This window comes from Brachyistius frenatus, unplaced genomic scaffold (assembly GCF_029030835.1).
Source record: "Brachyistius frenatus isolate BFR_SWC_R1_liver_20210118 unplaced genomic scaffold, ASM2903083v1 Contig_1, whole genome shotgun sequence".
Lineage (NCBI taxonomy): Eukaryota > Metazoa > Chordata > Actinopteri > Embiotocidae > Brachyistius > Brachyistius frenatus.
Window position 1 is genome coordinate 11,343,128 of NW_027210600.1, and position 9,941 is coordinate 11,353,068.

At 41.0% G+C, this 9,941-nt stretch overlaps 1 protein-coding gene across 3 annotated transcripts; it reads left to right on the forward strand.

Annotated features, from left to right (window-relative positions):
- Positions 1-2,384: 2,384 nt before the first annotated feature.
- Positions 2,385-9,941, forward strand: c1qtnf5 (C1q and TNF related 5). 3 transcript variants are annotated; one of them, XM_069689985.1, is made up of 4 exons: positions 2,385-2,606; positions 3,914-3,941; positions 6,928-7,172; positions 7,252-9,941. In XM_069689985.1, exons 2-4 carry the CDS (start codon positions 3,919-3,921, stop codon positions 7,770-7,772), a joined length of 789 nt encoding a protein of 262 aa, XP_069546086.1. In that variant the 5' UTR covers positions 2,385-2,606; positions 3,914-3,918; the 3' UTR covers positions 7,773-9,941. The 3 variants fall into 3 exon arrangements, with proteins under 3 accessions (XP_069546086.1, XP_069546095.1, XP_069546075.1); XM_069689994.1 differs by lacking the exon at positions 3,914-3,941; XM_069689974.1 differs by lacking the exons at positions 2,385-2,606; positions 3,914-3,941 and having other exon boundaries at positions 6,537-7,172.

Genomic DNA, 9,941 nt, shown 5'->3' on the forward strand with positions numbered 1-9,941 from the left:
CGGCTGACTAACAGACCCGCCCCCCTCTCCAACGCACCACCACATTCCCATAAAACCAGCATTTCAGTGTAAAAAAACACTAAACAGACCCATGTGTTCACTCCGAGCAGCTTCAATCTCTGTTCTTATGTATGTCACAGCAAAATACTTCATTTATAAACTGTAGGGTGCACCCTACAGTGTGTGCCCATTTTCACGAGCAATTATGTAATTTTAATTACCTCAATATGTGACGGTAACGCATATAGACCGACTTAATTTGGAGGAAATTATTTACACTGTAGTATTTAAACTTTTACAGGAGCAGTTGGTAAATTTGGCCCTCCAGCAAAAAAAAAAACTGCCGCCCTTCAATACAATGTTGATGTAAATCCTTGGAACATGGCAAACCTTCGCTGCTGTGCTTCGTTCTGCACTGACCTACAGCTCACCGTGTTCAATTCAACAGATGTATCAGATGAATAAGTCAGGTACATACTCTGATCCACTTCGTTGCAATTAAAGAAGTATTCTTTGAATTAAAACAGTATTAGTTTAATTACTTTATTCTACCTGAGTGTAACAGCTCGGTTTCTCCCAAACATAAACAGCTGGGAGTCTAACTGAAATTCAGAGCCGATAACATCAATATATGAGGATATTCAACTGCATCTCTACTCTTGCATATGTGTCACATACACATCAGGACTTCGCCAAAGTAATTAAAATGTATCCAGACGGGGACATGAAATCTCCAAATTTCAGGTGCGACCCATCCACCTAACGGTCGACATACACGTACAACGCTCGTCCATAAACGTCAGCCTCATTGCGATGCTAGATGAAAGTTCAGGAGATAAACAGTGTGATCAAGATTCATCCATCATTCAAATAGTTGTTGAGATATTTCAGTCTTGACTTCATATAAAAGTGGATGTAGGTGATAAAAGTGAGGCTAATGCGTAAGTGCCCTAAACTGCATTACCACCGAGGGCTGCTTGGGGTTGGCTCTAAAAAGGCTCCGGCTGCATAGACTCCAATTCAACTTTGTTTAATTGACAGCCCTGTGATGCAGTGAGGTTTCTGATATAAGTTGGCGGGGCATAATGTCCTCGGGTTTCCAGTCAGATCGAGACAAATTCACCGCTTGATCACCCAGATCGTCCAAACATGGTCGCTTCCGGCTCCAAAATGGGACGATAGGAACAGCTGAAATGATGAACTTAAGGCTTCAGAACGGCAGTTCACAAACAAGACGTCACTGTCGACTGCCGCTTGGTCCAGACACAAAGCGTTACTCAGTTCACGAGCAAGAGGCCAACGTAAGGTGACATTAACCTCTGACATTTGACCACTAAAATCTAGTCAGTTCATCCTTTAGTCCAAGAGAAAGTTTGTGCTAAATTTGAAGAAATGCCGTCAACGTGTTTCTGACTAATGATGTTCACAAAAAAAGGGACGGACGTGAGGTCACAGTGACTTTGACCTTTAACCCCCAAAAATCGAATCAGTTCAACCTCAAGACTAAATCATTGTTTGTGCCAGACCTAAAGAAAGTTCCTCAAAGCGTTCTTGAAATATTCTGTTCACGTACTTGGGATGAAAAAACAGATGGACAACCCAGAATCATAATGCCTGTCACCAGCGCAGAGGCAGACAAATTATTATTGGCTATAACTGTGAAACAAATTCTTTCACCAATAAACAAACATGTGGAAGATATTTATGTCTGTGTTCAGCTCTCGGCCTCCCCTCTTGTCTGCAATCTGGTAGTCTACCATGCAGTCTGGGTCCTCTCCGGATAACAGGTCCTCTCTGCATGATAACAGTGAAAACATGTTTTTTTTTTTGGCCTTGGAGCTGCAGAATAAAACACCCTTTGCTCCCTTGCCAAAAAGATATTAAGACCTCTTGCTTTATCAACTTAACGCTACCACTGAAGGATTACAAGGAAAAGAGGATTACTGTCAAGAGTCTTGCTCGAGTGGAAGGCTGATATTAGCAGGAAGATGCTATCTGAATCTCGCAAATGACTTCATCTCGGAGGCAGATTGTGAAAATCCCCGAGCAGAGAGACTGCCTGCTTCTATCAGCTTTTATCGGTTTATGTCTGTGCGTCTCTACCTTTCTGTTAAAGGTCTGTCTTTGTAAGCGGTGGTGTTTTTTGTGTGATGAAGCTGGGAAGACAGCTCATTTTCATCTGCAGTGCATTGTGGTGGTGGTTTTTTTGCCTTTTTTTTTGGACTGCAGCCCTCTGAACTCTGTGGTTGTTTCTCGGAGACTTTCCGCAACACCGTTATGCAATATCCCAAACATTCCTCCATTTATGACCCTCCCCTGCTCTTTTCTTATCCCTCCCTTCACACTGATCTTGTCACACTATTTGTTTTAGTTGTATTTCTCTTTTATTTGTGCTGGATTAACATCTCATACTTTCCCCTTTCTCCTCCGCCCACTGTTCCTCCTCTCCCACCCACCCTAGTTTCTAATTGGATTTCATTACCGTATCCTTCCAGTTTTTCCCAGCCGGACTCTCTGCTCAGGGGGAGCAGCTTTTCACGTTTTCTCTCCAACACACACGACATCAGCAGCAGTAGAAGCTCTCAAAGACTTCACCACATCACCTGGTAAGGTTTTCACTCTTTCCTTGAATTAAACATTAGAAATCAAACCATGAACGCTGCTCCTCAGTGCTTGAATTTCAGGGCACACAGGTGAAGAAGTTGGGATATTTGTTTTGTTTTTCCTTCAGACCATCCAGTAAACACCAAAGTAATCACAAAGTTCAGCATTGTGTATTGCAGATATAACTATTAGAATTGATCATATTTATAAAGTAAAAAGAAAGAGCAAAGCATTCAAAATGTTAAGTAAAAGTACAGAAATATAACCTGTGAAATGTAATTAAAGTATCAAAAGTACTCACTATACAAAAGAATTCTCTGTGTCAGTTTACAGTACGGCATTATTATCACTGATACAGGCTAACGTAGTATTTTAATGTTGTAGGTGGTTGAAGTGGAGCTAATTTTAACCATATATGTTGCAGGAAACTTTATTTAAATCAATACATTTATGAGCTCCTCTTACACTTTAGTTAAAACATCAGAAACTAAAACTAAAGCTGTTGGATAATGCAGTGGAGTAAAAATTACAATAATTATGATGCTACCTCTCTCTATATATAAACATATAAAGTAGCATAGAATAGAAATATACAGTACAAGTTACTAAAAATTGTACTTAAGTGCAGTATATGTGCTTAGTTAAAGTTCCTCCTGGCACTAGAAAAGGCCACGTTCAGAGATACAGGGTTTAACGGGCAGCTTTTCCTTTAACAGCCTGATGCTGAGTTACAGTGAATGTGGATAATCATTATTGCACTCCAGGTGGTCTTCAGGAAACATGCCAAACTTTTCCAAATAACTGGGGCTTGTTGTTTCTGTCGCACTGAGAAATCAGATCTTTAAACTACTTCTAAACCCAGGTGGGAAAGATGAATCCAAGTCACTGGACTGGAGTTTGATTGAACTCCTCTCCAGTGATTTGGATTTAACTTTCTTCACAACTTCTGATAACACAATAATAAAAAAAAAGTCCTAAATGTGCTCTCCAAACACAATATGTTCTCTATAAACTGAGTCAGAAGAGTAAGTACTTCCACAGTATACCTCATCCTTCACATATAAACAGTGGATTCTTCTTTTGTGCAGTCATTGAAAACATTCATGTTTCTCATCATCTGAGGGCTACTGAGGAGTGGTGGCAGACAGCTGCTCAGGCTCTCCAGTATTCGTCCACTGTCTGCTCTCCTCCTCTGCCAGGAATGCTGACATGCAGTTCTCTGTCCGTCCCTCCTTTCTCACTGCTGTTTCTCTCTTTCATTTCTGGTTTCGTCCCCCCACCCCATCTCTCTCGTTCTCTCTTTCTGCAGCTGTTATGGATGCAGGCTCTGAATTCCAGTTAGGAGACCCACCGACGAATGACAAACTCTTAACTCTTCTCTTCTCCTTATTATTGCACTCTGCAAACAGCAGGTTTTCATTTCTAAACAGTAACAGCTGTTACTCCTCCTTCTGCTCAGTGCATCAGTTTAGTTTATGGTGCTGTGACGCCTGTCCAGACAGACAGCCAAACGTGGCCACAGTGGGGACGAGCTTGCATTGTGCATGGACCAGAACCCGGCAGGAAAAGATACAAAAAGAGGAACATTAGGATGTGTTGTAATCCAAAATATTATTTGAATTTATACATCTTATACGTGGTAGATAGCGGACATTTAATTGGATAACTGTCTGGCTGCTCATGCAGGGTCAGCTGAATTCATGTTCAGACTAGAGGAAGAGGGAGATGCAGAGACAGAGACAGGATCTGAGTTTTAGATGTGACTGAGTAGTTTCTGAGTAGTCTGCCTGGTATTCAGCATTTCATTAAATCATTCTTGAAAACACTCGTTTAGAAATGAAGAATATAATTGTTTGTTTCGCAGATATGAGTAATCTATGCTCAGCGAGTAGTTTGAAATTTGTTGTAATTATTGTCCTTCTGAATGCAAATAATATTCTATAAAATAATTTTTTTTGGAATGAATAAGTCAGGAATGTAATATGAATATTTCAGCTTTTTGTGTTTTAAAAACATAAAAGGGAAGTATTATAACATATATACAGTATTTTTCTCTGTTAATACACATGAAGTGCATGATTACATTCGTACAGTGGGTACAGAAAGTATTCAGACCCCTTTAAATTTTTCACTCTGTTTCATTGCAGCCATTTGCTAAAATCAAAAAAGTTCATTTTATTTCTCATTAATGTACACTCAGCACCCCATCTTGACAGAAAAAAAACAGAAATGTAGAAATTTGTGCAAATTTATTAAAAAAGAAAAACTGAAATATCACATGGTCATAAGTATTCAGACCCTTTGCTCAGTATTGAGTAGAAGCACCCTTTTGAGCTAGTACAGCCATGAGTCTTCTTGGGAATGATGCAACAAGCTTTTCACACCTGGATTTGGGGATCCTCTGCCATTCTTCCTTGCAGATCCTCTCCAGTTCCGTCAGGTTGGATGGTGAACGTTGGTGGACAGCCATTTTCAGGTCTCTCCAGAGATGCTCAATTGGGTTTAGGTCAGGGCTCTGGCTGGGCCAGTCAAGAATGGTCACAGAGTTGTTCCGAAGCCACTCCTTTGTTATTTTAGCTGTGTGCTTAGGGTCATTGTCTTGTTGGAAGGTGGACCTTCGGCCCAGTCTGAGGTCCAGAGCACTCTGGAAGAGGTTTTCTTCCAGGATATCTCTGTACTTGGCCGCATTCATCTTTCCTTCAATTGCAACCAGTCGTCCTGTCCCTGCAGCTGAAAAACACCCCCATAGCATGATGCTGCCACCACCATGTTTCGATGTTGGGATTGTTTTGGGCAGGTGATGAGCAGTGCCTGGTTTTCTCCACACATACCGCTTAGAATTAACGCCAAAAAGTTCAATATTGGTCTCGTCAGACCCGAGCATCTTATTTCTCATAGTCTGGGAGTCCTTCATGTGTTTTTTTGGCAAACTCTATGCGGGCTTTCATATGTCTTGCACTGAGGAGAGGCTTCCGTCGGGCCACTCTGCCATAAAGCCCCGACTGGTGGAGGGCTGCAGTGATAGTTGACTTTGTGGAACTTTCTCCCATCTCCCTACTGCATCTCTGGAGCTCAGCCACAGTGATCTTTGGGTTCTTCTTTACCTCTCTCACCAAGGCTCTTCTCCCACGATTGCTCAGTTTGGCTGGACGGCCAGGTCTAGGAAGAGTTCTGGTCGTCCCAAACTTCTTCCATTTAAGGATTATGGAGGCCACTGTGCTTTTAGGAACCTTGAGTGCTGCAGAAATTATTTTGTAACCTTGGCCAGATCTGTGCCTTGCCACAATTCTGTCTCTGAGCTCCTTGGACAGTTCCTTCGACCTCATGATTCTCATTTGCTCTGACATGCACTGTGAGCTGTAAGGTCTTGTATAGACAGGTGTGTGCCTTTCCTAATCAAGTCCAATCAGTTTAATTAAACACAGCTGGACTCCAATGAAGGAGTAGAACCATCTCAAGGAGGATCAGAAGAAATGGACAGCATGTGAGTTAAATATGAGTGTCACAGCAAAGGGTCTGAATACTTATGACCATGTGATATTTCAGTTTTTCTTTTTTAATAAATTTGCGCAAATTTCTACATTTCTGTTTTTTTTCTGTCAAGATGGGGTGCTGAGTGTACATTAATGAGAAATAAAATGAACTTTTTTGATTTTAGCAAATGGCTGCAATGAAACAAAGAGTGAAAAATGTAAAGGGGTCTGAATACTTTCAGTACCCACTGTATAACATTTACATTAGTACAGCTTTTGTTATTAAAAAATGATAGACACTGAGTTATCTTTTTTCTTAAATCAGTAGGCAGTTTTGAGACTCATAATAAGTGTGCATTAAAGCCCATATGACAAAGAAATACTAAATTGCTGCAGTTTAAACTGGTCATCATCATGCAGGTTTTAATTAAATGTAAAAGACAGCTTGTTGTTATTATTATTGTTATTATTATTATAACAGGTCTGCCTGAGAGAACAACAGTTCATTTGATCGATTCCCTTTACTTTCAACTAAATGGAAACTTTTGTAATCCTGTGTCATATTGTGTTTAACAAGAAAAGCCAAACTATGTATTATACTGTAAGTTCCCAAATTATATTGTGAAACATTCACTTCAGTGTTTACACATGCGCAATTTCAAAACATTACATGTACTCTCTGTCCTTCTGTCATTCTGATCATGTTTTATTTACATTTGTGGGGTTTGCGGTGCACTTATGTTTAATCAGGTCGTATGTTATTGTCTTTAGTCCACCACAGATTGTACAATGTTTCCACACATGACTTCCTTCATCTCGATGTTATTTACTTTTCCTCTTTCTCTTTCAGCCCTGACACTGCCATGACCTCACTCAGGCTCTTATCCTTGTCGCACTCCCTCCTCGTCCTACTCGTCCATCTTTCCAACCAGTTAGAGGACAACAAGATCCCTCCCAGTCTGTGTACTGGTCAGCCTGGTATCCCGGGCTCTCCTGGAGTTCATGGAGGTCCCGGTCAGCCTGGGAGAGACGGGAGGGATGGGAGGGATGCTGCTCCGGGGGAGAAAGGAACGAAAGGGGACACTGGAGATTCAGGTGCTCTGTTTTATTTGTTTTAAGTGGGTGAGTGTTGTCAGTGCTGGCTGCTCATGTTTGTGCTCCTCCTCCTCTCCAGGTGAGACAGGAGTAAGAGGCCTGACCGGAGACAGAGGTGACCCTGGAGCGAAGGGGGAACGAGGGCAGGCAGGAGAGTGTGCAGTGGCTCCCAAATCAGCCTTCAGTGCCAAACTGTCTCAGGGACACCCCTCACCACTCACTGTGGGGGACGCGGTCCGCTTTGACGCGATCCTCCTCAATGAACAGGGTGACTACAACACGGAGACCGGACGCTTCACCTGCAAAGTCCCTGGAGTGTACTACTTCGCTGTCCACGCCACAGTCTACCGTGCCAGCCTGCAGTTTGACCTGATGAAGAACGGACATACGGTGGCTTCCTATTTTCAGTTTTTTGGCAACTGGTCCAAACCAGCATCTCTGTCAGGCGGGTCCCTGCTCCACCTCGTTCCTGGTGACCAGGTGTGGGTCCAGATGGCTCTCTCAGAGTACAGTGGATTTTACTCCAGCACCAAGACAGACAGCACATTCACCGGCTTCCTGGTGTACTCAGACTGGAAAAACTCTGCTGTGTTTGCCTGACATGTGCTCGTGAACAAATCAAAGTCATATTCCACTGTGGGGAAATGAACCACAAGGTTTTTTGTTGTTTTTTTTGCCTATTTTATTTTCTAATTGAGACTTCCTGGATAAGGACAAGAGAATTGGCTGTGACGTGGTACAGCTGTATAAATAAATAACACACCAGACAGAGTTACTGAACATAGTGTGCTGGTGAAGTGTGAGGTACACCGAACAGTAGTGTTTATGCCGTGTCTGTTCTCCACTTGCTGCCTTTAAACTGCTTTGACAGTTAGTTCTTGTACCAGATGTTGTGACAGTGGCTGACCAGCCAGCTCCAGGCCACAAATTCAAACAGCTTGTTTATAATTACTGTACTTTGTTTCCCATATTTGTTACACAGCTAACATGAAACATGAATAAATCTTTAGACTTTTTAAAAGACACATGACTGACATATTTATGGTCAAAAGTAACCTTTTATACTGAAACGTGATAAATGTGAGGAGGCGAGGGTGACTAAGTGTTGAATTAAGTGTTAAATGTTCTGCACCTTTAAGTACAAACAGGACTGTTGAGCCACTTTTTGATAACACGCCTGCTGGATTTTAGTGAGATAAGTATTCAGATCCTTTAACTGAGGAAAAAGTACCAAGAAAAAACTGTAAAAATACTTGTCAACTCCTTTTCAATTATTAGAAAAACATGGACACACTCAGTCAAAAGTCCTTTTTCTGTGGTAAATAGTGTTATGTTGTCATATGTGACATTATTCAAATGTTAATACTGATGTATAAATGCAAAAAGCAGAGTCAGTTTAAACTACTTTTGTAGGTTTTTTTGTAGTTTACATCCATGTCTATCCAAACTCATATAATATGTGTATTGAGAACTCTGAACGGATTTGGCCTCTAAAGTTAATCCTGATAGAACACAAACTTGTCGCCCTGACAGCGGACGATGCTTCAAATATGGATGTTGCTGCATAGAAGCTACAAATTCTAAAACGTGGATGCTTCACACACATCTTCAACTCGACATGCACGGATGATCAATACAATCTCCTCACTTCCAAGGTGGACACCCAAGTTTAGAGTTCAGAAACCAAATGTGGAATATGGTCACAATGTCCCCTTCTGTTCTTGAGTGTTGAAAAATGGCCAGAAAAGTGTTTTAGGAGAACATTATGATGTTACGGCGAAGTTGACCTTTCACCTTTTAGATATAAAATGCAAGCACTCTATCATTTAATCCAACCAGACATTTGTGTGAAATTTTGTAACAATTAGCATTTGAATTCTTGATTTATGGCGACAAACGTGTTTTGTGAAGTCACACTGACCTTTGATCTTTGTCCACTATCATCTAATCAGTTCATCCTTGAGTTAAAGAGAATGTTTGTGAAAAATTTGAGAATTTTGGGAAAGATTTCTGAAGTATGGTACAACATGTGATGTTGACCTTTGACCTCCAAATCCAAATAAACTGAGTTAAATGGAACCATCTGAGACGTTTAGAAAGACACTCACTGTGCTGGAGCTGCGAAGAAGTCATAGATATCTGAATCATGACAATACCTAGGCAGCCTTATCTGTCACGGTTCACAATCTGAACATTTTTGAAATCCCTGGCGTAATCTTCAACTCTGCCTTATTTTCTATAGAGTATCATGTGTTTGTTAAATGTAAACTCTTGATCTGAAAAGTAACTCTTAAGCATAGCAGTTCAATAAATGTTAAACTGCAGTATTTCCCATACAAAGTGTAGTTATATAAAAGTATAAAGCTGCATAAAATGGAAATAAAATACAAGTGAGGTACAAGTACGGGCACTTGAGTAAATGCACTTTACTTTCCACCTTGATCAGCTTTCATGTGGCACTTTTACCAATAAAAATTCAACATCCAGTCCTCTGATTTTTTTTTTTTAATTCCCAAAGGCAGAGGACTCCCAAAGTAAATACCCAAATGAACACGGCTGGAAAATATTCATTTTCCACTGGATTCACACTGTTTACCTCTGCCTAATGATTTCACCAAACGCTGAAGGCACCTTGACAGACTCACAAGTTGAATTTCAACACAGTGAGCTTCCCATCAGTAATCACGGGTGTTACTCTCCCAGTTTACTGAGATAAGTCTCTGCCTCTGGCTCTTGACATTTCTATTGAGACAGAATTGTGTATTTAGG

Excerpts from the sequence above, each read along its gene's own strand:
- c1qtnf5 (XM_069689974.1), top strand. The coding sequence starts at position 6,833 with ATGTTATTGTCTTTAGTCCACCACAGATTGTACAATGTTTCCACACAT. Across the intron at positions 7,173-7,251 it reads AGGGGACACTGGAGATTCAG|GTGAGACAGGAGTAAGAGGC; the intron begins GTGCTCTGTTTT and ends CCTCCTCTCCAG.